The sequence below is a fragment of the Penicillium rubens genome (assembly GCF_028828025.1).
Source record: "Penicillium rubens strain IBT 27055 chromosome Unknown utg000003l_segment0_segment0, whole genome shotgun sequence".
NCBI lineage: Eukaryota > Fungi > Ascomycota > Eurotiomycetes > Eurotiales > Aspergillaceae > Penicillium > Penicillium rubens.
In genome coordinates, this window is record NW_026890601.1 from 9,172,659 (window position 1) to 9,199,664 (window position 27,006).

General features: G+C 49.4%; 11 protein-coding genes across 11 annotated transcripts; 6 read left to right on the forward strand and 5 right to left on the reverse strand.

Moving 5' to 3' along the window:
- Window positions 1–574: 574 nt before the first annotated feature.
- On the forward strand, window positions 575–2,269 carry N7525_009743 (sugar porter family MFS transporter; the record flags this gene model as incomplete). Its single annotated transcript, XM_061214845.1, has 3 exons — window positions 575–757; window positions 811–1,526; window positions 1,582–2,269. 3 exons carry the CDS (start codon window positions 575–577, stop codon window positions 2,267–2,269), a joined length of 1,587 nt encoding a protein of 528 aa, XP_061069276.1.
- A 1,263-nt stretch (window positions 2,270–3,532) lies between these two features.
- On the forward strand, window positions 3,533–4,985 carry N7525_009744 (intradiol ring-cleavage dioxygenase; the record flags this gene model as incomplete). The annotated part of the gene is made up of 5 exons (XM_002563799.2): window positions 3,533–3,782; window positions 3,834–3,986; window positions 4,037–4,179; window positions 4,243–4,408; window positions 4,546–4,985. The coding sequence occupies 5 exons, from the start codon at window positions 3,533–3,535 to the stop codon at window positions 4,983–4,985; spliced, it is 1,152 nt and encodes a 383-aa protein (XP_002563845.1).
- A 388-nt stretch (window positions 4,986–5,373) lies between these two features.
- Window positions 5,374–8,100, reverse strand: N7525_009745 (Rad4 family protein; the record flags this gene model as incomplete). The annotated part of the gene is made up of 1 exon (XM_002563800.2): window positions 5,374–8,100. One exon carries the CDS (start codon window positions 8,098–8,100, stop codon window positions 5,374–5,376), a length of 2,727 nt encoding a protein of 908 aa, XP_002563846.2.
- Window positions 8,101–8,334: 234 nt separating this feature from the next.
- N7525_009746 (CoA-binding protein) lies at window positions 8,335–8,850 on the forward strand (the record flags this gene model as incomplete). The annotated part of the gene is made up of 2 exons (XM_002563801.1): window positions 8,335–8,419; window positions 8,471–8,850. The coding sequence occupies 2 exons, from the start codon at window positions 8,335–8,337 to the stop codon at window positions 8,848–8,850; spliced, it is 465 nt and encodes a 154-aa protein (XP_002563847.1).
- Window positions 8,851–9,108: 258 nt separating this feature from the next.
- Window positions 9,109–10,170, forward strand: N7525_009747 (uncharacterized protein; the record flags this gene model as incomplete). Its single annotated transcript, XM_002563802.2, has 1 exon — window positions 9,109–10,170. One exon carries the CDS (start codon window positions 9,109–9,111, stop codon window positions 10,168–10,170), a length of 1,062 nt encoding a protein of 353 aa, XP_002563848.2.
- Window positions 10,171–10,665: 495 nt separating this feature from the next.
- On the reverse strand, window positions 10,666–12,352 carry N7525_009748 (uncharacterized protein; the record flags this gene model as incomplete). The annotated part of the gene is made up of 8 exons (XM_002563803.2): window positions 10,666–10,926; window positions 10,984–11,148; window positions 11,221–11,334; window positions 11,389–11,505; window positions 11,574–11,861; window positions 11,918–12,001; window positions 12,071–12,148; window positions 12,218–12,352. Coding segments are annotated over 8 exons (1,242 nt in total), but the record flags the coding sequence as incomplete, so codon positions are not given.
- A 2,243-nt stretch (window positions 12,353–14,595) lies between these two features.
- Window positions 14,596–15,902, reverse strand: N7525_009749 (uncharacterized protein; the record flags this gene model as incomplete). The annotated part of the gene is made up of 4 exons (XM_002563804.1): window positions 14,596–15,013; window positions 15,084–15,457; window positions 15,514–15,633; window positions 15,720–15,902. 4 exons carry the CDS (start codon window positions 15,900–15,902, stop codon window positions 14,596–14,598), a joined length of 1,095 nt encoding a protein of 364 aa, XP_002563850.1.
- Window positions 15,903–17,703: 1,801 nt separating this feature from the next.
- Window positions 17,704–18,318, reverse strand: N7525_009750 (uncharacterized protein; the record flags this gene model as incomplete). Its single annotated transcript, XM_002563805.1, has 1 exon — window positions 17,704–18,318. The coding sequence occupies one exon, from the start codon at window positions 18,316–18,318 to the stop codon at window positions 17,704–17,706; it is 615 nt and encodes a 204-aa protein (XP_002563851.1).
- A 506-nt stretch (window positions 18,319–18,824) lies between these two features.
- N7525_009751 (uncharacterized protein) lies at window positions 18,825–20,025 on the forward strand (the record flags this gene model as incomplete). The annotated part of the gene is made up of 2 exons (XM_002563806.1): window positions 18,825–19,786; window positions 19,842–20,025. 2 exons carry the CDS (start codon window positions 18,825–18,827, stop codon window positions 20,023–20,025), a joined length of 1,146 nt encoding a protein of 381 aa, XP_002563852.1.
- A 1,717-nt stretch (window positions 20,026–21,742) lies between these two features.
- Window positions 21,743–24,517, forward strand: N7525_009752 (uncharacterized protein; the record flags this gene model as incomplete). Its single annotated transcript, XM_002563807.2, has 1 exon — window positions 21,743–24,517. The coding sequence occupies one exon, from the start codon at window positions 21,743–21,745 to the stop codon at window positions 24,515–24,517; it is 2,775 nt and encodes a 924-aa protein (XP_002563853.2).
- Window positions 24,518–24,937: 420 nt separating this feature from the next.
- Window positions 24,938–26,840, reverse strand: N7525_009753 (uncharacterized protein; the record flags this gene model as incomplete). Its single annotated transcript, XM_002563808.1, has 2 exons — window positions 24,938–26,548; window positions 26,607–26,840. 2 exons carry the CDS (start codon window positions 26,838–26,840, stop codon window positions 24,938–24,940), a joined length of 1,845 nt encoding a protein of 614 aa, XP_002563854.1.
- Between the last annotated feature and the right edge of the window lie 166 nt (window positions 26,841–27,006).

Sequence of the window (27,006 nt, forward strand, 5' to 3'; positions counted from 1 at the left end):
GACATCTCCGGTTTCTAGGCCCGAGGCTCTGTTTGGTTTTGGTTCCTCAAGTGGTTTGGTGTTTGGTCACTTTGACCCTCCTATGTTGTATAGCCGATGAGACAGGGATAGGTGGATCATTTCTGGAGGTTTACAGCCAATCAGATCCTCTGACCGTACAGTCTTACGGCTTAGACCATGTAGCACTTCCCCGGTTTTCTATACTTGCCGTTTCTATCGCGTGGTCAGCTTTCCAGAGCCGGCTTGGCTACACAGTCATTCCAGCCGATTTCTAGACTTTCCTCTTGTATTTCATGCCGATAGTAACCAAGCCGAATATGGATTAGATTAGATCATAATTTTCCCGGTCGTTTGCTTTCTTTTTCTTTTTCTTTTTTGCAGGGCCTGGGGCAGGCCTGAGGAAAGCTCAAGTCTCTCTCTTCCTCCACAATATAAATCTCTCTTCCTCCCCAGTCCCTTCCTTTCCTCTTCTTCCCTCTCCATCTCTCACCCCACATTATCTTTCTTTGAGACGTCTCACTTCATCTCTTTCTGGATTTCTCTTAAACACAGTTACTCTCATCGACTCGTTACCATGCCTGGTGGAGCAGTCATGTCTGGGCCGGTCGACGCCATGATTGTCGAGGCCCCTGTCACATTCAAGGCCTACCTGATGTGCGCCTTTGCGGCCTTTGGTGGTATCTTCTTCGGTTATGACTCAGGTTACATCAATGGTGTTCTCGGCATGGAATACTTCCTCCATGAGTTCTTTGGTGAGGTGAGTGTCAACCTCCCTCCCTTAGTTTCCAGAATCTTACTAACCGCACCTAGGATGCCACCTCTATTCCTGCCTCTCGAAAGTCGCTCATCGTTTCCATTCTCTCCGCTGGAACTTTCTTCGGTGCCCTCATCGCCGGTGATCTGGCTGATTGGTTCGGTCGTCGGATTACTATCATCTCTGGCTGCGCCATTTTCATCGTCGGCGTCGTTTTGCAGACCGCTTCTACCAGCGTCGGACTTCTTGTTGCCGGTCGTCTCATTTCCGGTTTCGGTATTGGATTTGTCTCTGCTATCATCATTCTCTACATGTCTGAGATTGCACCCCGCAAGGTCCGTGGTGCCATCGTCTCGGGTTACCAGTTCTGCATCACCATCGGTTTGATGCTGGCTTCGTGTGTGAACTATGGCACCCAGGAGCGTACAGACAGTGGGTCGTACCGGATCCCCATTGCCCTCCAAATGCTCTGGGCTCTCATTTTGGCCCTTGGGTTGTTCATGTTGCCCGAGTCACCTCGATTCTTCATCCGTAAGGGCCAAAAGGATAAGGCTCGCACTGTGCTGGCTCGTATCCGTGGCCAGCCTGAGGATTCAGAATTTGTCGAGCGCGAACTGAATGAGATCGACGCCAACAATCAGTACGAAATGATGGCAATCCCCCAGGGTGGATACTGGACCACCTGGTTCAGCTGCTTCACCGGAAGCCTCTGGCACCCTAACAGCAACCTTCGTCGTACTATCCTGGGTACCTCGCTGCAGATGATGCAACAGTATGCCTTACTCTTACTATCCTCCTTCTAGCGAAGAGACACTAACAAGCAATAGATGGACTGGTGTGAACTTCATTTTCTACTACGGAACCACCTTCTTCCAGGATCTCAAGACAATTGATGATCCTTTCCTGATCAGCATGATCACTACGATTGTCAATGTCTTCTCTACCCCCATCTCCTTCTACACCATCGAGAAATTCGGACGTCGCCCCTTGCTCCTTTGGGGTGCCCTGGGTATGGTTGTTTGTCAGTTCATTGTCGCCATTGTTGGTGTCACCACCGATACGCAGAACAAGAGTGCTGTCAGTTCGATGATCGCATTCATTTGCATCTACATCTTTTTCTTTGCTAGCACTTGGGGTCCCGGTGCTTGGGTCGTCATCGGTGAAGTCTTCCCTCTGCCCATCCGGTCCCGCGGTGTTGCCCTCTCCACCGCGTCCAACTGGCTCTGGAACTGCATCATCGCAGTCATCACTCCTTACATGACTGAGGCCGACAAAGGTAACCTTGGTCCCAAGGTGTTCTTCATCTGGGGTTCTCTGTGCACCTGTGCCTTTGTCTACACCTACTTCCTCATTCCCGAGACCAAGGGTTTGACCCTTGAGCAGGTTGACAAGATGATGGAAGAGACTACTCCTCGCACTTCCGCTAAGTGGCAGCCTCACAGCACCTTTGCTGCCGAGATTGGATTGGAGGAGAAGGCTACTCAGGCACCCAGGGTGATCCAGCAGGAGGCCTAAACCACCGGATTATTTCTTTTGTGGCGGTTCTTTTGTTCTCGCCTTTTTCGTAGTTCTGCCCACTGCCAGCGGGTCTTACTCGAATATTGTTTCTATCATGCGTTAACGGTCTCATGCGACATTGCCCTGATATCCACGAATATGCATGTAACATAATTTAATCCAATATTGATGGCTTTTGATACGATTTTTCTCTTCTTGTAGATGACCATTCAATTACCGCAATTGGTTGGTACCAAAAATTTCCATAGTTAAAAATGCAGTCCTCAGGTTGCGTGTGCAAAACAACCCCAGAGGTGTACTCCGTAACTAATGAGAAGTTGCTTCGTATTCTCTCTAAACCCACATTTACCAATATCCACCATCCCTCGACATCAAAAGATCTCCGGACAGAAGCAATTGCCAAGCCTTTGCTGTTCTTATATCAGCATCTTGGCAACATCCGTAGATGGTCCCGAACATGATGTTTTTCAAGGAGACAGATTGAACGGGAACATGCACCTCTGATAGAACAACACGCGCGTCTTACATTGATCAAACCCCCAAGGTTTCAGATACCAAGACTCGGAGTTCGACATGTCCACTGTTGATTGATCGCATAGATATCCAGCCAAAGCTATCGGAACTGCATTCTCCGCTGACTGATCTCGCTGGGGACCTCGGGGCGGGACCGCCAAGACCGGATACGTCACGCACGTTACGACGAAGACTCCTAGTGCCATGCAGACAAGGACTTGTTCTATGAAGATCATACTTGGGCCGCGTCCTTAATTCCCCGCATGCAAAATTGCGAAACCCCCAATGGCTAGAATCTTCTTGGCAGGGAAATAGTGCCAGCATGATCGACGGTGGATTCAACAGAGTTGGTTAGAGTTGCTGCCGAACTAGACCTCTAGCTCTTTCGCAATGTCCCCCGATGTCCTACCGGTGGCAAGCGATTGCACCCCTTTGCCCTATGATATCGCAGTCCTATTCATAGATGGTTGAGCTCCGCTGGGGGTGCCTGCAGTTACCAGGGTGCGTTTCTCGCTGAGAAACCTTCCGCGTTTCATTCGTCGATTCAGGCAGAGCTACTCCATATCCCTCGTCAGCTTCATACAAATGCCGTTTATCACAAACTGGTCTATCCTGAATCTAGCCATGCTCCGCCTTGGTATTATCCAGGGAGGCAACAGGAAGGTATAAAGCACCCCAAGACACCCAGGTGTGGTATCCTCAACTTCCTCATTCACATTCGCCTTCAATTGCCTCATTACCTCGATCATGGTTCATCTCTCAGCTGTTGTTGCCATCGGCCTGACTGCTCTGACTGGCATTGTGTCTGCTCACCCGGGACATGATGTTAAAGCTGAAGCTGCCGAGCGAGCTGCGTTCCTGAAAAATGCCCCTGTTCACTCGCGCAGCCTTGCACAGTGTGCCTCACGCCTTCAGCGTCGTGGCCAGCAAAGCCGAAACGTGGCCCGTCGTCACATGGCCGTGAAGACCATCCGTCGCCGCCTTGGTCTTCAGCCTAGTATGTTTTGAAGTCAGTGCCAAACACTATCACGTTCTAACAAGCCCATAGCCAACCACTTGCTCAAGGCACGCTCCGATAGCGCCCTGGATACTTCGCATCACTCCAATCTCACAGGGGTGGACTATTCTACCGACCCTGATGTGTTGTTTGGCACCGATGCGACCTGCATTCTCGGACCTGAGGTCACCCAGGGACCTTACTGTTAGCTCCCCATTTCTGTTTTATGGTTGAAAGTTACTAACGCGGATTAGATGTCACGGGTGAACTAGTTCGTGAAAATATCGCGGAGTCCCAGGAGGGTATTCCTCTCTACATGGACATCCAGCTGATCGACACCAACACCTGCGAACCCATTCCGGACATCTACATGGACTTGTGGCACTGCAACTCCACTGTAAGTAAATTCTTCACCAACTGCATTACTTATGAACCGTTCCACTTACATCGATCGTCATAGGGTGTCTATTCTGGAGTCGTCGCCAGTGGAAACGGGAACTCTGACGATGAGACCAACCTCAACACGACCTTCAACCGAGGTGTCCAGAAAAGTAACAAGGAAGGTGTCATTCAGTTCCAATCGAACTTCCCAGGTCATTACACTGGCCGGGCAACTCACATCCACGGTAAGGTGCCCAGATACAAGATCCTCTCTTCATGGTTATGGCCGTCTTTTTTCTACTATGCCTTTCTGTTTTCGCGGTGGCATTTGTCACACCCTGCTAGTTGAATTGATCCCGATATCGACTAACTTGTTCAATAGTCCTCACCCACCCAGCCAACGAAACCAAGGTTCTTGCAAACGGAACCATCTCCGGCCTGTATACCTCGCACTCGTCGCACGTTGGACAGATTTTCTTCGACCAGGATCTCATTTCCGCCGTCGATGAGGTCGCCCCGTACTCAACCAACACGCAGGAGCTGACGGCCAACGCCGATGACAGCATTCTCGCTGAAGAACTCGATACAATTGATCCTTTCATGGAATACGTCTATCTAGGCGATGACATCTCCGACGGAATCTTCGCTTGGATCACAGTTGGTATGGACCCTACCCAGGATACCACGGTTACCCCTGCGGCTTATTACACTGAGGAGGGCGGCATTGAGAATGAGAACTCCGGTGCTCCAGGTGGTGGTGGTTCACCCCCAGGCGGTGCCCCAAGTGGTGCTCTCCCAACTGCCTCGGCCACTCCTCTCTAAATGAGACGGTGTACGCTTGCCTCTCAACTGCAGTAAATGGATAGATCACGGGATGTTTGACTTCACGTCCTGGACTGGCTTTTTATCTTTACTGTCGCAATCGTTGAGGGGGTTTCCGATGGGTTCTACCTCGCTCTTCGTAGCGGGCTTGTAGTCATAGTTTTGTAACTGTTTTTAAAACGTTACAAGTGTTACTCAGAAATCAATGCTATCCGTCATGAACATCCTCACACGATAGGGACTCGCTCTTTCTGTCATAAACTTGCGAACAATCTTACTTGATACAAGAGACTGCTGCTATGGTATTAATTATGATCGTTATGTAGTACTACATAGAATACACAGCCCTCTCCCAGCCTCGGGCGTATGGATGGTATATATGTTTATTCTACCGACGGCCTCGCGTTCGTCGTGTCGGGCGAGGTACATATTCAGGTTCTGCGACTTCTTCCTCGCCGTTATCCACCTCATTGTCTGAACCCGAGGAGATAGACACGGGCAGGGAGTCTGCAACAAGTGATCCAGATTCGATTGGCTCGTTGTCATCGGGGTCATTGGCATCAGTGTGGCATGGACCTGCGTGACTCCGTTTCTGGTCATGGTGCTCAACAATCAACCCATCGTCTGCATCATCTCCATGACCAGGAAGGAGAAAGCCACCACCATGATCAATCGCATTATATGACGACTCCCGATCAGGTATTTCTTCGCCATCGCCGTCATCATCCGATTCCTCCTCCCGCTTTTTCTTCTGCGCAGCGAAGGGATTATGCGAATCGCGCTCCCGATCAGCATCTGCATCCCCACCCCCATACTCATCTCTCACCCGCTCCATAATCCGTAACCCGAATAAAAACTTCCTCCACATCTGCAGAATCTTCTTCTCGGCCTTAAGCTCTTCCTTCTTCCTCTTCTCCGCAGCCTCAACCTTCCAAGCATCCCTAAGTAAACCCTCATGCTCAGCCGCGACAACAACCCCCTGAATAACTGGCACAGCCATCTTCGACCCAAATTCGAACCCCGTCACTGCCTCCGCATAGTCAATGCCAAGCTTCTTACACACGCGCACAGTACCAGGTAAGGGCACATGCGCCGCACCGGCGGGGATCATACTCGGCACGAAACAGTCGATGTTACCATATTCATTCTTGGGAATGCGGCCATCCTGAATAGGCGGGGGGATAATATATTCTGTCTGGTCTCGCGCGTACAGACCCTGCAGTGGTTTCTCGCCGGTCTGGCGGTGCAGTTCGTCAACTTCGCGTTTGCGCATGAGCGTCACGGCGCGGATAGGCACACGCTTGAGGGCTACCGCGCCCTGTTTCGGTTGGCGGCCTTCTTTGTGCCAGCTTTCGGTGGAGAGACATTTTAGCACGTCTGCTCGTCGGAAGACTGGCTCCTCTTTGGCCCGGGCGCCTTTTCCGGCGATGAAGGTTCGGACGGGCTCGGCGCCGGGGCGGAGAGCTTCTTCGCGGCGGAGGAAGCGCTCTAGCACGAATTCCGTCGAGGTTCGGAGGCTTTGGAGGGTATCGACCGTTTGGGTTGTTTTCTTTTTCTCGGGCTGGTTGGGTTGTAGATCTCGCGTTTCTTCGAGTTCGTCGACTGCTGTTTTGCTCTTGCGGGCTCGCTGGTACCCGCGCATTACCATCCCGAACCAGTCGAAGGCGATGTAGTGCCCGCGTGGACCTACAGGTACTTTTTCCAAGGGTATTCGGAAGCCCTTCGTTTTGCCGGGCCAGGTCCGGCGTCGAAGGTATCTTGTTGTGACCTCTTTAGCGGTACCGTCTGATGAGTGGGCAACAACATAGCATATGACTTGTTTGGCCCGGTCTGCTTTTGCACCGCGAGGCTCGAAGTTTGCTTGTAGGTCCGTATCTGCAAATGGCGCCACAGGGTTGGAAAGTACAAGCGGGTCGACAGATACGATCTCATTCGTGACGGGTGAGGCAACTTCGGTCCAGTAGATAGGAAATGGCAGATCCTTGTCAAACTTTTTGCGCCCTTTCGTTGGCACTTTATTTTCGGCTGGATCAGTATCAGACTCGGATCCTTGCGACTCCCCTTTGCTCTCGGGTTCCTTATCTGCCTTGGAAGGTGTGGCAGGTGTGTAGGTCTCTCCCTTGGTCCAACCAAAACCCAGCGGCTGCAAACTACCCACGAGTCTGGCCTCAATGCCTAAAGCGCGGACGAGAGCCGTGAAGAGCTGTGCGCCGACGTCCCGTGATCCCTGCATACTCTCGGCGATCGCGCGGAATTCGTCGATGTTGGCGATACGCTCACCATGGCGCTCTGGATCATGCTCTTCCTCACGAAATTCGGTGATTGCAGTTTCAAGAGCAGATACTGGTCGGTATCCATACTTTCGCAGTCCTGGCGCCGTGATGCGAAACTGCTTCCTCCAGTATGCGACCAACACCTTGATTAACGTAATGATAGGATCGCCACGGCTCATGTCCGGCCGGCCTGGCTCCAGTCGTTCCGAGCCATCACTCCAGTCTTTATTCTTCTGGGCCTTTTTGCCCTTCTTCTTACTCTTGGGCGGTTCAGGTCTTGGCTCTGGCAGTTCTAAGCCCGACGCTATGCGCCATTTCTTGACTTCCTTGTGGATCCCTTCCGGTAACTTTTTGCGCAGGATTTCATGGACTTTGGAATCATTACTCCAGGCATTGCGGATAGCGTTGTGGAAAAGCAAGCATTGGACATGCATACAGTGTGTCTGGATCCGGATTTGGCGTTCGATCTTACTAGGCCCCTTTTTACCATCCAGGAGATCAGATACGTGTGTCTCATTCTGATCTAGGGTCAATTCTAGGTCCTGTAGCTCCGGAGCTGCGACAGTAGGTGTATTGGCGCTGGTCTTCGCGTCTATCGCGTCCTCCCAGTCGATATCCTCTTCTTCATCTTCGGATTCATCAGACGCCTGGAGTGCATCGGCCTTGTTGAGGAGACCTTCAGGTGCGTCGCTCAAAGAGTTGGAGTCGGAGTCGGAGTCGGAGAGGTGGAACGGAGCATGGGTAGCTTGGGGAGGAACTTGAGGGCTATCGGGCCGGGCCTGGCGCTTGGCCGGGGGCGGGTCCTCGGAGGATACGCGCTTGCGGGGGAGAAAGGGTGGCATGCGAATGAATGTGAAGAGGTGAAATAATAAGGGAGTTGGGGGTCGCCGAATGTCGGAGATGGCGATGAAGGGAGAGTCGTCATCGGCCGCGGCCGAGGTTGCGCTTTATTTTATTCTCTTTACTTGCAACTTTGCAACATTAAAACCTTTGCTATTACCTACATTAACCTTCCAAGACTATCTGACTCTTTAAAAAGATAAATCAATTCATTCTATCAATTTATTCAAATTACAATGGCAGCAGTCAAGCGATTCTTCTCTTCCCCCCGCTTTGCGGTGGCGGGGGCCAGCAATGACACTCATAAGTTTGGATACAAGAGTAGGAGAACCCACTCTGTTGGCATTTGTATGGAGAACTAAATCACTACAGTCCTCGCCTGGTATCATCAACACTCCCTGCCGGTGACTCCGCTCAATCCCCGAGCAGCGCAGATCACCCTCCCCTCGCGCGCTTATGATACAGTCCCCTCACCGTCCAGTTTGCCATCGCCGGCGCAAACTTCCCTCTCAGTGGTGACTCCCCCTGCTGTGACCCTCCAGGTGCTGCAGGAAGCACACTCGGTGGGAATCCCTGCCGTCTGGTTACAGCCTGGTACCTTCGACAATCAAGTGCTGGAATACGCTCACAGTCACTTTGAGGCGGTTATTGCGGGAGATGGGGGACAGGGCAGCGAGGGATGGTGCGTGTTAGTTGATGGTGATGAGGGATTGGAGGCAGCTGGAGTACAATGGACCAGCCAGCGATTGTAATTTCAATATGGGAATCCACGTACTCCGTATGGAGTACTCCATGGAGATATGAGAAGGTCATGTAGGGGGTGTAAATAGTGTGAGACAGAGAGGTGACTTGGAAAACACTAAACCCGTCACGGCCAATATCCAACCTCTCGCTTTTTTTTCTCTTCTTCCTTTTTTTTTTTAGGGTCTCCGATCTTGATCTTTGATCTTTTGATCTGTTGGTCTTTGTTCTTTGTTCTTTTTTATCTTACTCTCTTCTTTCCTTTAAAAATGCCCGACATGCACGCTGTCTTCAACTCTGCTTCACCACCTAAACTCGACCTCTCAAATGCGCCCTCTCAGCTATTCCAGGTGCCAGCTTCCACGGCTTCCACATCGCTCTATTCTCTTTCACTCAGTCGAAAGCGACCACGTAACACAGAGAAACTTTCGTCTCACTTTGAGTCCAATTTCACCGAGTCCCCGATGATCCACCCCAACTACCGCTCGGTAAGCGGAAGTGGAGGCAACGATTCCCACGCTTCTGCCGAGCTAGATTACCGCCCGAACCGGTACCGCGAGTCCTTCCTCCCACCCTCATTCGATTCCGGCGACGAGTCAGCAAATCTAGCAGACTACAACGGCAGTCGCAAGCGTAGCCGCCGCGATTCTTGCGTCATATCTGCAAGCCCCGATGGCCCCAACAACACCACACCCACAGGCTGGGGACGGACCGTGATCAAAGCCGTAAGCAAAGTCCTCGATCTATGCTGGACTGGCGCTTTCCGAGGGTTCTATGCAGGAGGAGGGCAGGGCTACGACCTGTCATCCAGCCCCGCAACAACCCTCGAATCCAGCTGGCAGGCCTCGGCCAGCCCATCCGCCGAGAAAGACATGTACAGCCCGAACATATTTTGCTCGACCCCCGTACCCGGCCAATATCCAGATGACGAGGTCGACCGGAGCTGGGTGGTGGTCCCTGAGAGCTCGGATCCGTTCGTGGGTAGCAGCGAGCTTGCTAGCCCGTCACTCCGCACACGACGCACTTTCCAGGCATCGAGTCCTCGCCGCAAATCTGCAGTGATGCCCCGGCTCGCTAAACGGGTCTCTTGTTCTTCTGTCAGACCCCACTCGCCTACCAAGGGACAAGGGGGGCTGCCATCCCCTCGGTTGAAGGATACTCCTGCGTCTGATATACAGCGACAGGCTGCTAAGATGCGCCGCAAGGAACGAGAAGAAGATGCGAGTCTCCAGCGATTGAATAAGCAGCTGCAGGCAATGATCCGCGAAGGGAAAGAGGCATTGGGGACGACAGTGGTAGTGGACGATGTGGACATGTATGAGTCCGATTAGGCTGGTCTTTGCCTTTCGGAACTTCTTTTCCTCTCGAGCGGTTTGGCTATTTGATTTCATCGCGTTTAACGACCTGATACCCCTCAAGGGCGCTCTTTAACTGGGTGGTCCGGACCGGAAAAGCCGGTTTTGATTTTACGATTAACGAATTTTGTGTTTCGCTTTTTTGCGTATACTCCTTGCAGCTTCGTCTGCCTGTCTCATTACGTAGCAGGGTTTTCCTGCGGGTTTCTAATTTTCTATGTCCAAACTTCAAAATTGCCTGTGTTTTGTACACCGAAGCTTCGGTTTATAACTGAATCAAGGAACATTGAAAACGCGTTTGACATTGTTAGAATACGTAAATAACAACTCAGCAACACCGCGTAACCGATTGCGCATCCCCAGTCTTGCTCGGCTAGTCCAACTGATGTCATGAAACCCCGTCTTGGGCAATCTGTTCGACTAATAGAAAGAGACCAGACGCAAGACTATTGTCCCACGTATAACTTACTCAGAAAGCAGCACCAGCCTGTTGCTTCTGGGCAGCAAGACCAGGTCCAGAGTGCGGACCAACACCAGACGAAGGGTCGGGAGGGGCCGCAGAAGAACCATCACCGATCTTGGAGGGGGAATGGCACCGGGCTCGGACGCAGCACCTCCAGAAAGTGCCTTGCTAAGCTTTCCCAAAGCACCACCCTGGAGGAGAACACCGGTAAGGGTGGAGCCCTGGATGGGAGCTTGCCGTGTCTCGAGGTCCTTCTCGTCACGGCGCATCTGGACCGATGTTAGCTTGATGGATGGTTTCTTTGTCAGTGGTTAGGTAACACATACTGGGAAGAGGCCAAGGCCGTGGTGGGAGTTGCCCTTAATGGCACCGAGACCATTCTTGCCCATTAATTCACCGAGCAGGCCCTTGCTCTGCTCGTTCTTGGGCTTCTTTGGGTCTGCCTGTTGGCCATTGTTGGCCTTGGGGGCAGCGGGCTCGTTACGGCGCACCTGTCGAGATATTAACACCATTGGTTGTTGTTCTTGTCTTGAGGCTTCCTCGCGGCTGGCAGTATGACATACCGGCATGACAGAAGACTCGGCTTCCATACCAGATGCAACGGCTCCTTCAAGAACGTCGCCCATTGGTTCCAGTTCCTCAAACTCCTCGTCGCGCTTTTGGCCCTTGTTAATGGGCTGTTTGAATTATTAGCACTCGTATACACGTCTGTACGCACTAAAGAGACTTACCTGACCGCTAGTCAAAGACTCCAGGACACCGAAGACACCCTTGGCATGGCCAGCCTGGCGAGTATCGATGTGCTTGGCAGGAGTTTCCACCTGTCGGTGAGAGGGTTTCTCCTGGTCCTATATCATGTCAGTTTTCTTGTTCTGGTTCTACTGGGTATTTCAACTGCCGAAAATATCTGTCGTACCTTTCCAAGAAGGCCTCCGACTATGGGAATGCCCCTGAGGCTGCTTCCCAGGTCACGCTTCCAGCCTTTCTCTCCGTTCTGACTGGCATTCTGGCCGTTGTTCTGGCCCTCATTCTGACCTTGGTTCTGGCCCTCATTTTGGCCCTCATTTTGACCTTGGTTTTGGCCCTGGTTCTGGCCGGCATTCTGACCATAATTCTGACCCTCATTTTGACCGGCGTTCTGGCCGTAGTTCTGGCCAAAGCCTTGGCGCTTGTTCACGCCATTTGCTCCGCCAGTGTGTGTGTGCTAATGGCCCATCAACATCCCATCCCTTAAGACGACTACCGGTTGAATACACATACCTTGCCAAACAGGCCTCCGACGAGGGGCAAGCCACTAATACCCTCGTTTGTGATATCTCGGCGCTGGTTCTGGTTCTCCTTGTCCTATTTTGAAGCTCCAATTAGTACTGCTACATTTTTATTCGAAATATTTGCACCCAAGGGGTAACTCACGTTGCCAAGAATCTTTCCAATAATCGGAAGCTCGTCGATGACGTTGTGGTGCTCAGGTTCAGACTCATCGCGCTGGTTCTGTTTTATCGGTTAGTGTTAGTTTTCCTCTCTTGTATCCAAACCGTTAAAGGACCAATAGACACATACAATGATGGGAAGCCCCTGAAGGATGTTCTTGTGCTCTGCTGAAACCTGCTTTTCGGCACGGCCAGTAAGTTGAGAAACAGGAGCCGCCAAGCTGACAGCCGCAAAAAGCGTAAGGGCATAAGTAGTCTTGACCATCGTGTTGACTGTATAGGCCTTTGCCGTAGGTTGAGCTGAAAGAAAGGAAGTGCCGGCGAGCGACGGAGCTGGATGTAGTAAATAAAAACAAGAAGGGGTATTAACGAACGTCTGCGGGAATGCGAGCGCCGTCGAGGGACTCAGGTCTTTCTTAATCTTTTCAGAACTGATCGTCTTCGTGACATTCTGTCATAACTGGGATATCAAGGGGCGTCGTTGCGTCCTCGCCCTCGGCTGCTCGTGCGGCGGCATCAACATCCCTCGCGGCGAGTCCTCAAGCTTCTTTCCCTGCTCTGACGGGGTGGCTGAATTCTTTTCTCCTTCGACAGGAATGTACCAATGCTTGGTCTCGACAAACGTCCGCGACGATCATTGTTTCACCTCCTTGCTATGCAAGGGATGATCCTGGCTGATCGTGGGAGACTATGTAGGCCGGGGATTGCGCTCCTGATGCTTTTGCCCTGGATGCTTAATTCAGAGTTTCTTGAAGGAGGAATTGATTGGTGGTGGGCAATACGCCCTCCTTAAGGGGTTGTTTGTTTGTGCCTGAGAAGCTGTCTATCCTTCCTTGGTTAGGGTTATCGTCTCCTTTGGGATCTCATCTATTCATTGCCATTCGTAGTGATCGCTCGGAACGCCGTATAGCAAACATCGACTAAGCCATCGGAGAGTATCTGCAGGGTGCAATCTGCGTACTCACGTATACTGTATGTAGCCACCTAGGTAGTTCCAACCATTTATTTTCTAGCTAGTCCTATTTCTCTTGATAATGGCTTTTTCTGAACAACTAATACACAAGGCGGCCAATTGGCCTAGTGGTAAGGCATCCGTTTCCGGTGCGGGAGATCGTAGGTTCGAATCCTGCATTGGTCGTTATCTTTTTGTTGTTCTATCTGTCTACATTATTTATTATAATTATATACGTACATCTTCTATATAATAATAGGATAGATAGATAGATAGGTAGATATGTCTTTTTCTTTTCCAACCGGGGTGCGACCTTCGTCAAAGACGTCCTTTGAGGCCTTTTCCCTTACTCCCATCCATCCATCAATCTCTCACATATCCATTCGTTCATACAAGAAAGAAATATTTATCTAGAAGCGTCTATTTATCCATTGTTGAGAAATAAACAGGTCGATCGGTTAATTTATCTCTCGTAGTCTCTACGCACACATGTTACATACATGTATGTACGTCTATCCCAGGTGTTCAAATTCACTCGCCTAAGATATAGTTCCTGTCTCTATTTAAATAAAGCAGCTCGCTCTAATTAGGAAATTAACACGTCAGATCGGTTTGGTTTATATGATCTTCTTTAACAATTCAATCCAGCCCATAACTATGTACTAGTAGGTGTTTCCATTTTCACCCTCATATGTCTGTTTGTATCGGTGTCGCTGCCTCTAAATGGTGATGGCATGCATGGCTTGTGAGCCCTAACTAACCACACGTGATTCTAACTCAGCCCACCTTGTCACGAACCATCAGTCAGTCAATCAAAGGATAGCCAACAATCAATCAACCAATAGTAACAAAAGTGTAAAAATATATCCCCTACCGTCTGTCTATGGGAGAGGAAAGCAAAAAGTTGACGACCAATGCAGGATTCGAACCTACGATCTCCCGCACCGGAAACGGATGCCTTACCACTAGGCCAATTGGCCAACCACCATGAGTTGGGATGAAAAATAAGGGCGGCTGGCATATATAAGTTAAGAGCTCAATCCCCAAATTGAGAGTATATACCTGATCATGTCCACATGTGATTTATACTCTGTTTGCGCCTTCGTACGTTTATTGAACAAACTACCAAAGAAGAAAATATACATACTTTTCCCGTTGCATACTGCGGTAGAATAATGCAAAGGAGGAAACGGGGTTATTCTAACATATTCAAGTGCGTAGGAATATCGTCATACTTGAGATATATATACTTCACTGCGAGTACGAATTTGGCACCGACTTTTATATATACCAATTTTATATTCAATACGTTTGACACATAGATCTCTCGATAAAGCAACAAAAAAGAGTACCTAGATGGATGTACTGGAATAATTAAAAGCGCAACCTATATACGTCCACCGCGTGGTCGATACTCCTCAGGCGAGGACATTTATTACCGATCTTCGGGGAAGTAGATAACAAAATGGACTTAATCTATCTCGGGTACCAGACCCTAAGTCTACATGCATGCAATTCAGTCAAAACAAGCCACGAATTTCACGATATAAAAACCCTCAGGCCTGCCGCACGGGTGATCTATCAAGTCTTGCCGAACCCCGCGACGAATGAATCTCCCAATGAGAAGTGACCTGAATATTCCCTGGAGCGAGATAACCCATCTTCGTCATGAAAGGCTGCGTAAGAGTGACCAGAGGCATTTCTGGTTCCTCCAAACCCCTACCCGAAAGAACCGTCGTCTTCCAATACTTCGCAAAGGTTGGATCACATATAGACGTGTGGACTGGAGATGGAGACGCCGACATACCAAATATCCGTTGGATGGCCGGCTCTAAGGTCGGGAGACAGGCAACAATTATCCCCAGAAGAGGCACGATGCATGAAAGTATCGACTTCCTGGCAGAGCTGTAGGTTGGATCTTCTGGGTCAAGGTCGAACTCGGTTTTCATGCGGATAGCAATAATGGCAACGATACTGGAAAATTGGTTAGCCATTGGGTCTGTACTATATATTGCTTGAATACGATAATGGGTTGGTTACTCACGCCAGCCCTAGCACTTGGATACACATCAGTGAAATCTTCCTAGTCTTCGATAAAGGCATGCCCCATATCACGGGAGTAGGGAGAATAGTAACGAAGAAGCTGATAATTGCCTCACTCGCATTAACACCGATATGCAGCATTTTGCGATCACCACAATGACCCGGGGTGTGGGCAAGCCATATTCTCTTCGGTGGGGTACAGAAAAACGCAGTTGAAAGTAAGCCCGCAATCCAGAGAGACGAGCATAAACCCATCATTACATATGATAACAAGATCATAGTGCTCTGGCCGAAGTTGTGCACATAATAGTTGAGAATTGACAACTGGACCAAGGCGACCACTGTGACCCAGAGGAGATCACCCGCATATGTAAGCTGATGGTGGGTTTAGCCCAAGAAACACACGACGTAGATGCCAAACTGTGACTTACCTCATTGAATTGGACAAGAACTTGGGAGCCTCCGACCTGGGCTACTTCCGTGGAATGCAGCCCCATTCCACAGAGCACGACCATGAGGATTTCCACCACGTAGCGACCGACCATAAAGAACTAGTTTTCCTAGTCAGCCCTGTCGAGATATTGCGGGGAACCAACCGCGCCACATATTAGAAGGACAATGAAATAGGTAGCCCTACCGTCGCAAATATAATCAACATGTCATTCAATTTCAGCGAGATCCACTGCAACCGTCGCGCCCATAGCCGCAGGCCGACAGAAAGAAAGACAATAGTCAAAAGAACCGACTGAACAGCAATATCTGTCTTTCCCAAGGTATTATGACCAAGGGTGTGAACGAGTGTGGCTGAGGAAGACGCCATGAGTGAGGAAGTGACGCCGAAGAACCTCTTCGGAAGGAAGGATTTTGTTTTCGGGAGCTTTTTTTGACAACATCCGCAAAATATGAACAATCAGACATGAGAATATTGGGGCCTAAGTACATAGCGCACGAGGGCGGGGGCAATTCCCTCAAGATCAATGCCCAAGGGCAATTACAGCATTTACATACTACGACGAGTAAGATCGCCAGATTGCGAGCAAGGGCCTCCTGGAGACTCGGTGTCTGTCACAATCGCAAAACGTGGCAAAGTTTCCGGGATCTTGATCTTGATCTCTTTTCGAAGGTCAAACTAGATGCAATGGCACTACCTAAATTAGTTCTACCTTAATCTCGAATCTCGGTTCATCGACATGTGATAATAGTGCGCATGGGGGGTATTCGCCAGGATTTGACATTTTGACGTTGCAGATCTCGAAACGGAGCCCTCCAATTTATCTCTAACGTCTGCGTTTCATGTTCCGAGACTAAAACAGCCATCTCATCATACTTAACCCCCACTCGACCTTGCCGTGCCGCAAATACGAGTCACCATTCACTTCCTTTTTTTTTTTTTTTATGATCCTGTCGGCTTTATAAATGCTAGTGGAGCTGTAAGTAAATGGTCTTTAAAAAGTCTCTTTGAGTGTTTCCCGTCTATGCAAATTGTTCGTATACAACATAGATCCCCAACTCCAAATGTTACGATTTGAGTGGGCCTACTTCGAAGTTTATATATTTTTTCCTGTCCACTTTGCTCAACAGTTGGTATCATGTGGACTCAAAGCATAGTCTAGTTAGTGAGAAATATACCTAGGTTCCTAGGTACTCCGTAGTATATTAAGATTCAAAACAAGCTCAAGGTTAAACCTTATGGAAATTTTAGGGGAACCTAGAAACTTTAAGACAACACAACAAGAATACATATGGATATAGATAACAAGGATCGAGTTCTCGAGCCAATCAATGATTTATGCAAAAATTGGAGATATTTCTAGGAAAGAGATGTCAACCTGCATGTGGGCGGCTTGAAGCCAGCTTTAAGCTGGAAACGTACCACGTGCACGTGGAGATGTCAACCATCCATCCATGGAACCTTGGGAACTTCCATGTTTGTTCCATCGTTGGAACTGTACCTTAACCTTGCGAATCCCATAGGATGAGGGCAATATATGGTAAAATATTGATGTGTATACCGAATTAAATATGTACAATAGGCCGAAACCCGTGGACGTTCGCTAAATGGAGGATTGTGTAACGTCCAGGTCATAGATATCACTCTAGATACAAAGCCATAGCCGAAAATCGTTCTACTATCGGTTTACTTCTATACCTCTTTACTTCCTCGCCCGTAGAAAACTCTCACATTTCCAAAGCCTAGTAACTAACTGATTTAATTAGGGACTATTGCTGGATAAGGTAAAAGGTTAACCTGAACTTGGGGTACTGGTGCAAGCTCTGCAAAAATCCCGATTCTTGGCTCTCCTGCTGAAGCAAGACTAGCGTCCAGTTGAATGCAGTTGGATAATATTCATGCCATCTTCCGCAGAAGAATCACACCAAGCTGCTTCATGTACTCGAAGTTTCAAGTCAGATTATATTCAGTCACTTTTTGTTGATCACTTTCTGTCACATAGGGGGGAGGGTGAAGAATCGGGAATTTTATAGTGTAAGAAAATAAAAAATTATTACAACAGTGAGTTATCGAAACACCTATAGGGCTTCTTCACATACGGGTTCGCTATATACGGGTTCGCTATATACAGGGGTTACTGTAAGTGAACATCAGTATTGCTCCCCACGTATTATCTGGACATCCGCAAGCCCTGAATTGTGCCAGTAAACATATTTCCGGCACCAGTGTTGTTGTACTGTTGTCCGGTACTGTTGTTGATATTCTGATACCCATTTCCTGAGTTGTTGAAAGAATACGACGCCTTGTTTTCCGGCAATGACGCACTCATCGCCACAAAAGAGCTCAGAGCTTTACCGAGCTCCTCAACTTCCGCGCCCCTTATAGCCGCAAGCTGGCTAATGTTCGAGATTCGAATCGCATGCGTAAGTATTTCCTTCATCAGATCTTCCAATCGGTCCCCCCGCGCAACTCTCCGGTACTGTTCAGCTGCATTTGAACTTCCGACCACACCTGAGAAGATCTCATTCACCCGAAGAGCGTTACTCTCGCAAATTTCCATAGTGCGAATGGCTGATCGAGGCAGGTCCTCCGCTGTCGTATTTGCATCAAGATGTTGTTTGCATTTTTCGAAGTACACCAGGAGGGATGGGATGCGCTTGGCTGCTTCGCGAAATATAGCGGGGATGTTTCCCACATTTGGATCACCGCTGTTTCTCTCTGCCTTTTTGAGGGAGTTGATAGTGTCACCCAAAATGTGACTGAGTGTAGGGTTCGCAGACGACATTATGGAGGCTACTAAAGTAGGTAATTTGTAGTGCAGAGACTTTGAGGTGGGAGGATGGGATATAATCTGTACTTATAGAAGTACTAGTCCTATGAAAGACACAAGTACTCGCATGAGATGGGAGATGTCCTAGTACTTGATGCCCCGTCGGTAAGCTCTATGGAGGTCGCCCAGACTTGCAAGACTCATGCATTGTCCCGTGGCATTCCTGCAACAAGCCATAAACGTTTCTCTTTTGCGTGAACATCCGAAGTGGGCAGATTCCAACCAATAGACTAGAGGCAATATGCAAGTATGACTTGGCAAGAGACTAGTGCATTGCATTTGAAGGGAAGTTCCCCTCTTCCCAATTAATTCGGTTCTATTCCAGTCTAGCCAAACACAAACAATCGAATCTTTTCTTTGCATCAAGGTTGGGACCTTACGCCTGAAGCCAGAAATTCAGTTTACTCTAAAACTTTGCGACAAGACACTTTAGACGTATATTTTACGCCTCGCATTCAAGGATGTCTGAACTTGGCCACCGTCCCTGGTTCAACAAGTCCTCAAAAGTTCCTCGAGTCGAGCCACCGAGCGGCGACCACGTTGGGTCCAAACTGCAATTCAGTGTCGAGGCTAGCGAGGGGTCGCAGAATCCGCCGTCAGCCCCTCTATTTCCGGATGGTGTTGAAGTGTTATACGAGTGTCCTAAGGCAGCATTTGATATCTGCTTTATCCACGGTTTGACTGGAGATCGACGAACTACCTGGACCGCTCCAAAAAGTACCTGGACTGCAAATAAACAGCCAGCTCCATGGCCACAGGAGCTTTTCCCTGCTGAAATCACCACTCGAGCTCGTATATTGACTTATGGCTATGATGCCTATGTTTTGCGAAAGTCCGTCGCATCATCAAATCGGCTGAGGGACCACGCTACGAATCTCCTGAATAATCTGACGACAGATCGAGCCTCTTGCAACGCATCATCAAGACCTTTGATTTTCATTGCACATAGCCTAGGCGGTCTTGTCTGCAAGATGGCCATACTCCTTTCCCGAAATAACCCGGACACCCATCTCCGAGAACTCTTTACTTCCACAAAGGGTGTCATATTCATGGGAACACCTCATAAAGGCTCGTGGATAGCTGACTGGTCCAAAATCCCTGCCAAAGCTTTGGGGATTATGAAGTCTACCAATAAGGGTTTGTTGACGGTGCTGGAGACTGAGAATCAATTGATCCAGTCCCTCCAGCTTGATTTCATGAGCATGTTGCGTGGATCTGGGAATCTCAAAGTGACATGCTTCTATGAGGAGCTGCCTCTGCCTATGGTGGGACAAGTGGTGTGCAAGGAATCGGCAACCCTAGATGGGTATAACTCCATCGGGATCCACGCCAACCATAGTGCCATGGTAAAATTTGCTTCCAAGGAGGATAATGGATACAAAAGCTTGCTCGGCGAACTTCAGAGATGGATGGATGGAAACGGGTATGTCGCATAGTGGGCTGGTGTACTTTCTAAACATGCTAACTAAAGTGCCCAGTACCGGAACAGATGAAATCAAAGAACTGACAGTTGGCAACTCGCCTTTCGTGTTTAACAATTATGGGGCCGGTTTGATAAATACGAACAATGGTTCAGCTGTTCAATATAACTCCTTTGGAAGCGGTAATATGTTCAATGGCCCCATCTATGGCTTGCAACTTCCTTCACGACGACCCCATTAATCATATTGACTTTTGAAAGCTCTTTCTGTCCGTTAACATTATTGATCTTTGAGAGTCTAGCCTTGTTGTTGGAAGCTTAGACTGTTGTTAGACCATTAGAAAAGAATCCAGCAGCAATTATGCTTATACATTTTGCATAGACAGTGAAGTAGATCCCATTTGAGCGTGCTGAGATACTTTGGATGTGACCTTGGAGTTGGAAGCCGTTTGTTAAGAAGCTATGTAGAAGGAGACTCTGCGTCGAATGCAAAACCGGGATACATAATTGGAGAGGGGGAGGAGAGAGGAAAGGATATGGACCGGTACTCGGGGAGTGACATGTCCCGTCGAAGTGCAGCTGAAAAGAGATCGACAGCGGGACAGGTAATAGTGATATTGAGTTGTTTTGCGGGTTCAGTGGCTCGACGGTGGCTAATAGTCACTTATCCGGGAAAATCAGTCATGTTGATCCGGTTGGTCCTTTGGTAACTCGAAGGTTTCCTTTTGAGCGGCAAGAGAGGGAGTCAAGTACCAACAATAGGAGCTGAAGTCAGAGACTTGAGCTTCAACAAGGTTTTGACTCATCAACCCATGTATAATGAGAGGACCGCGTTGCTTCATTCGTCACTGAGTCAATGCGACTGTGTGATGTGTGATTGTGGCGGACAACATGCAGGGATCGCTGTGTTTGATTGCTTATTTGGGTTGACATGGACAATTTCATGGGAATGTCAAGAGACAAGGCTCTGATCACGGATCCTTTTAGGTACTATTGTCATTTTGGCTTCTCGAGGGCACCCTGTTTGGCAGCTTGCTGATAAATAACCTCTTGCTCTAACCGCCTGTGTTGACACTCTGTCCGTAACTGCTGATTGTGGGCGCTAACCGTATATTGAGTCCAAAGCCATGGAATCTATCTTTAGAAGTTAGTTTGTTCTGTACAGCGGTCAGTTGAGATCACAAGAGCGCCAAAGTTGCAGGGTAGCAGGACACCCGGGTGAAGGCAGCAGACTAGACTGTTTCATGTTACCAGGAAGATAAGAAGTCATAACCGCTGCAGTCGTTTGGGGAAAGGGAAAAGCAAAGACGGGGTCTAAGGCGAGACGCCAGCCATGTTGACGTATGTCTATTTAAAGTCCTGTTTTGGATTCAATCTATTCGATGTGCATTTGCCATGACTAGCGTGCCATGACCACCTTCATAGGCGCCTACGCTATGTTATACTATGTATAGAATGTCCCTATACAATGAGTCCCAGCCGTTAAAACCCAGAAACCATCACCTATATTATTACTATTATTATTATTATTATCCTGCTATGTCCTAGGATTCTGTTGTCTTGCGGCAATAATGGACCAACCAACATTCACTGGCGCTTTCAACAATTATGGCCACGGAGTGCAGAACGTCAACAATGGCAAAAGCCAATACAACAACAACTCTAACGGGACACAGTACAATGATTGCACAGGTAACGAGACCGCAATAAAAGCTAGAGGCAACGCCACTCCTAACTAATAATTGCAGTCAATATATCCGGCAGATATAAAACCTATAAAAACCCCAAGCTTAAACAAAAAGAAAGTGAGTAAGCCCTTTCCATACAGTGCAACGAGATATTGATACTTTCTAGACCAAAAAAGGATGGACAACGGTTCGCACTGCCCTGAATGCCTAGCCAGGAAGAAAATCACTAATTGCAATAGCAGAAATCCTTCGATCACTAGCATTTCCTGAGATGCTCACACGGCGTGAAGGCATTCGAAGACGCCACGCAAATACCTGTCAGTGGATTTTGGAACTCGAAGAGTACAAGTCCTGGATGGACCGCTCTCAGGCTTTGCTGTGGATCAAAGGCAAGCCAGGAGCAGGCAAATCGACGCTGATGGAGTTTCTATACAACGAGCTAAAGGGACCGCGAGGCATGGGTCTGGGCACTCAACTCGAATTTTTCTTTACTGCTCGTGGCACCGAGTTGCAACGCACACCCCTAGGGATGCTCAGGTCCTTGCTCAACCAGCTCTTTCTCTGCGATGCGACCGTGCGTCCTTTGGTGCGTGCAGCATATATGGAGCAACGAGTTAAGTTTGGTGGCGAGCACAGCTGGGAATGGCCACAGAAGCTGCTAGAGGATTTGCTAGCAAAGGCAATCCTAACGTCGGCGGCTCACCAGCAAGTGACTCTTTTCGTGGATGCCCTGGACGAGACTGGCGAGACTTTTGCCCAGCAGCTACTTGATTATCTCCACCAGCTCAATTGTTCTGGGCATCGCGCACGGGTTACCCTGAAAATATGCTTCTCGTGCCGGCACTATCCGATTGTGAACAGTGACGAGACCATTGAGATAACGGTCGAGCATCATAATTTCAGGGACATTGCCTCCTACATCACGGACAAATTTCCTCGCCGAGTTCATGACCAAGAGGAATGGCAGAGGCTGGCAAACGTACTGATCAAGCAGGCAAATGGCGTGTTTCAATGGGTGCATATCATCATGCCGACCATCCAGCAGAAAATTCTTCGTCGCCATTCGCCTAAAGATATCCGTAAATGGTCGCGTACGGTGCCCAGCGAGCTTGAAGAAATGTACCTGGACACACTGGAACGTGTCATGACAATTGAAAATCCGCAAGAAGTGTTCTTGTTCTTTCAGTGGCTATGCGCGGCCGAGCGACCCCTTAGCAAAACAGAAATGCGGTATGCCTTGTCGACGAAAGATGCCACAATACAGCCAAGCCAGCCATGGGAGCAGATAGACGAATTTATCAAGGACGACGAGGATATGGATGTCAAGATCCAAGCGCTTTCTGGTGGACTGGCCGAAATAGGCTTCTACCGCGAGGATACTGCCATACTGGTCGTCCATCAAACAGTCCATGATTTTTTGCGCAACAAGGGACTCCTTCACCTCAGGTCAAAGGTTGTCGATAAAAGCGCACCAACCATTGACAGCAAAGAAATGATTCTTCAATGCCATGCGACGCTCTACCAATCATGTTTGGTCTATTTTATCAGAGAGGCTCTTCCCGAACATGAGAAAGGCAAGGGTTTTTCGCAGGTACCATTTCTTTTTTATGCAACCATGAATCTTTTTGTGCATGCAGAAAAGGCTGGATCCTCTCGAAGGACCGTCAACCTTTTCAGTCAGGCAGAAATGCACAAATGCCCTCATTCACATGTGCTACATGATGAAGTGCAAACTCTGCGGGATCTTCTTGACCGATGGCTCAATATCTCAAAGATGGCCAGGGTAGTCAATCAGTACCTGGGATGGATTGACCGAGAAGAGTCTTACCGAGATGGAAGGATAGGAGACCGAAAAGAGCATCACCGATACGGAACAACGCTGTTCCATATGGCAGCAGCTGCGAACATGGTCGATGTTTTGGATTATCTGATCCGAAACAATGAGGATATCGATCAGACAGATATAGGGGAGCAGTCGGCTTTCCACTTAGCGGCGCGTCACGGTCATATTAAAGTGGCTGAAATGCTCAAGAAGAAGGGGGCAGACTATGACAGAAAGAGTAACCCCGGAGGGACGCCGCTAGAGGAAGCAGCAGAACATGGACAAGCGGAATTCGTCGAATGGCTTCTCAACAACGGATTTACCATCGAGACAAGATCAAGAAAAGCCGGAAGCGCTTTGCTGGCCGCTTCATTAAGCCGCCGTAGAGATACGGTGAATTTCCTGATCCGAGCCGGGGCCGATGTCAACACACAGGGTGGTAGATACGGTAACGCCCTACAGGCCGCTGCATCGACGGGGAGCGCCGAGTTGGTGTGGATACTAATCACGGCCGGGGCCGAGATCAATACCCAAGGTGGTGAATACGGCAATGCCCTACAGGCCGCTTCATGGGCAGGGAGCGCCGAGGTGGTGCGGATACTAATCAAGGCCGGGGCCAAGGTCAATGCCCAGGGTGGTAAATACGGCAATGCCCTGCAGGCCGCTGCATCGATGCGGCGCGGTGATGTGATGCAGCTGTTAATCGACGCTGAGGCCGATGTCAACGCCCAGGGTGGTATCCATGGCAGCGCCCTACAGGCCGCTGTAGGCAGGGAGGACGTTGAGTTGGTGCAAATGCTACTTGACGCCGGGGCCGGTATCAATATCCAGGGTGGTGAATATGGAAACGCCCTACAGATCGCTGCATGGCTGGGGAGCGCCGAGTTGGTGTGGATCCTAATCAAGGCCGGGGCGGATGTCAATACCCAGGGTGGTAAATTCGGAAACGCCCTGAAGGCCGCTGCAGCAGGGCAGGGGGACACCGGCGTTGTTCAGATACTACCCAAAGCCGGGGCCAAGATCATTACCCAGGGTGGTGAATATGGCAACGCCATGCAGGCCGCTGCATCCAAGGGGGACGCCGAGATGGTGCGGCAGTTGCTCAACGCCGGGGACCTGATACCTACTCCTATAAAGAAGCCAGAAATGACCATGAGAAAGCGGGGTCTTGAACAGGTTATCATGAGTCTAGCTGGCGATAGAGTGTTGTGGTCAGCGAACTAGATTATACATACCTAGGTTCATATGTGTGTTGGTCCCTTCTCTTTTCCCTCTTTCCTATTTTTCGCCTCCCGAGGCCTTTTCGCAATGGATTTCTTCGATGAAATGAATCTTTTTGGTCCTATCACCCCTAGCTGTCCAATACTACTGAGGGAGGAAATATGACAAGTAACTAAAATAAGACAAGAAAGGGGCAAAGAGAGATCTGAAAAACTACCCGAGTAAACTAGATTGTTCCCGGCTAAGCACCTTAGTCCAACAGTGATTCTGACTTTCTTCTAGATAATTGCCCAATTTTCATGCCATCTATCTCACCCAATTGCGGCAAATTAAACCCTCCATAAGAGTTTAGCATATATAGAAAAGACCCTCCTTGTAGGGAAAACCTGGGTATGTATGGATGCATATGTATAATTTGACAAGCTAGCTCCTCAATCGCGGAGCAGCCAAAGGCGAATCAACATCCCACTCACAACCTTCACTCTCATCCCCATCCTCATAATCCAATTCAAAACTCTCATCTTCAAAAGAGGGGCTGACATGCACAGCCGGCGACGAAATAGGACTAAGCGCCACACGCGGTCGCGACTTAAACACACTTGCGTACTCAGCATCTTCCTCAAAGAGCTGATCGTGTGGCGTCGAAGCACGCGAGACTTCATCCCTTGAACGAGCTGAGTGCGCGGAGGTTTTCCGCGGCGTCACAAACTGGTTGACTGGGAAGGACGGGCGGGATCTGCGGCGGGGGCGTGGTTCTTCATGCGCCACGGGTGGGAGGAGTGACATTGACCTTCGTGTGCGCTCGGCTAAGGTGCGAGTGCGCTTGCTAGGTTCTGGGGCTAGTTCCTCGTCTGGTGAGGGGCAGTCTGGGGAGAGCCGGACAATTGGTTGCGAGGGTTGGATATGCTCCGGTTCTGGATGTGGCTTGGGCTTGAGGCTGGGCTCTGGATGGAACTCTGGAGGTTCCAAGTCTGGTGGATGACCTGGGGTATTGTAGTCTTCTGCCACTGTTGATGGCGAGTTGGCAATCTCTAATGAGCTTCTGAACTGTAATTTGCTGCTCGTTTTGACATCCGGTGTCAAAACTGCAGACGGCTTGGCGCGGGATTTGCCGTTGATACGGGCTAGGGCCTCATTTACAGATGACAGGAGATATTTCTCTGGCCCTTTCAAAGTCCGCCCACAATCCCCGGGCTGGCGAACCGCTTTGGATATACTAGCAACTGTGAGAGACTGGTGATCTCGGAATAACACGCGTGGTCCTCTAGGCGAGGGTGTGTCCATTCCGTCGGTTCCTTTGTCCTTTGACAGGGACTTGTTGTATTCATGCCACCTGTGTAGTCGACTTCGTTGAAGGAGCACACGAGCCTCCAAATCAAGGATCAGGTCCTGCTTCAACCCACTGCTGAAATCATCCACATTCGAGTCCTTTACCCGCATCCATGCCGTTGAGAAAGGGAGTTCAAGAAAAGAATCAGTGCTGCTTTGTGATCCGCCTCCGAGCAATGCATTGGCCCATTCCTCGCTGCCTAGCCAATTTGTTTGTAACTCACGCACCAAGCTCTCAGAGTCGCTCCGCATATCATACACGTGATCGCCTGATCCTTGATTCGCGCGCTCGGTCAGTTCAACCTTTTTATCATCTAGAAGTTGTGAGAACCGATCATACGCCTCTCTAACTCGGGCATGGCGTTCTCCCGCAGAACAGAGAGATACTTGTTGGGCAAGAATGAGCGGCAGGAGATTCTGATAGTCGGTTGGGGTCATGGCCGTCGCAGTCGAAAGTCTCATGGCAGGATTCCGAAGCATCTCGTCCGCGGACACCGCCACAACTTTACGGAGAACGGCGGTGGAGAAGCCAGCGAGCATCTCCTCGAATTTATCGCCCTTACAATCATCCAGCATGGTTTTGCGGAGCACAATTTCCCTTCCCAGATCGCCGTTCTTCTTCAATTCACCCAGACACCGAAACAAGGCCGCGCGGAGGTTGACAGACTGTAAAGGCTCTAACGGGGGGAAGAAGGGCCGGAGTTTCTGCATGGAATATCAGCAAAGTTCGGAAATCTGAAAGTTAGTGATTAAGAAATTGTACATTGTGGGCGCTCTCTGGGTCCCAAATCGTGTAGAGGTGATACAGGGCCCATTCTATCAGTCGGATTCTGTGTCGTTGGTTCTGTGATGTCAGGTTCAAGGTGCGGAGAGATATACCGGGCCAATCCTCGCGTTGATCCAGATGCAATAGCGTTAGGTTGCGAATAAACACATCCAAATGCGAGGGACCCGACCAGTCCAGAGGTTTCGGCCGAACAGGCCTTGTTGCAGCCATCCTGTGTCGAACGGGACTTTAGTAAACAGGCGGCGGTTCCGCAGTAAACATTGATAAGGGAGGTTTGCACTGTTTGCAGCGCCTATCAGTCCCCCGTTCGTTGTAGTTTGTTTTTTCTCCCCTCATTTTATTATCTCTGTGTTGTGTTTCTTTCTTTTCCTCAGTC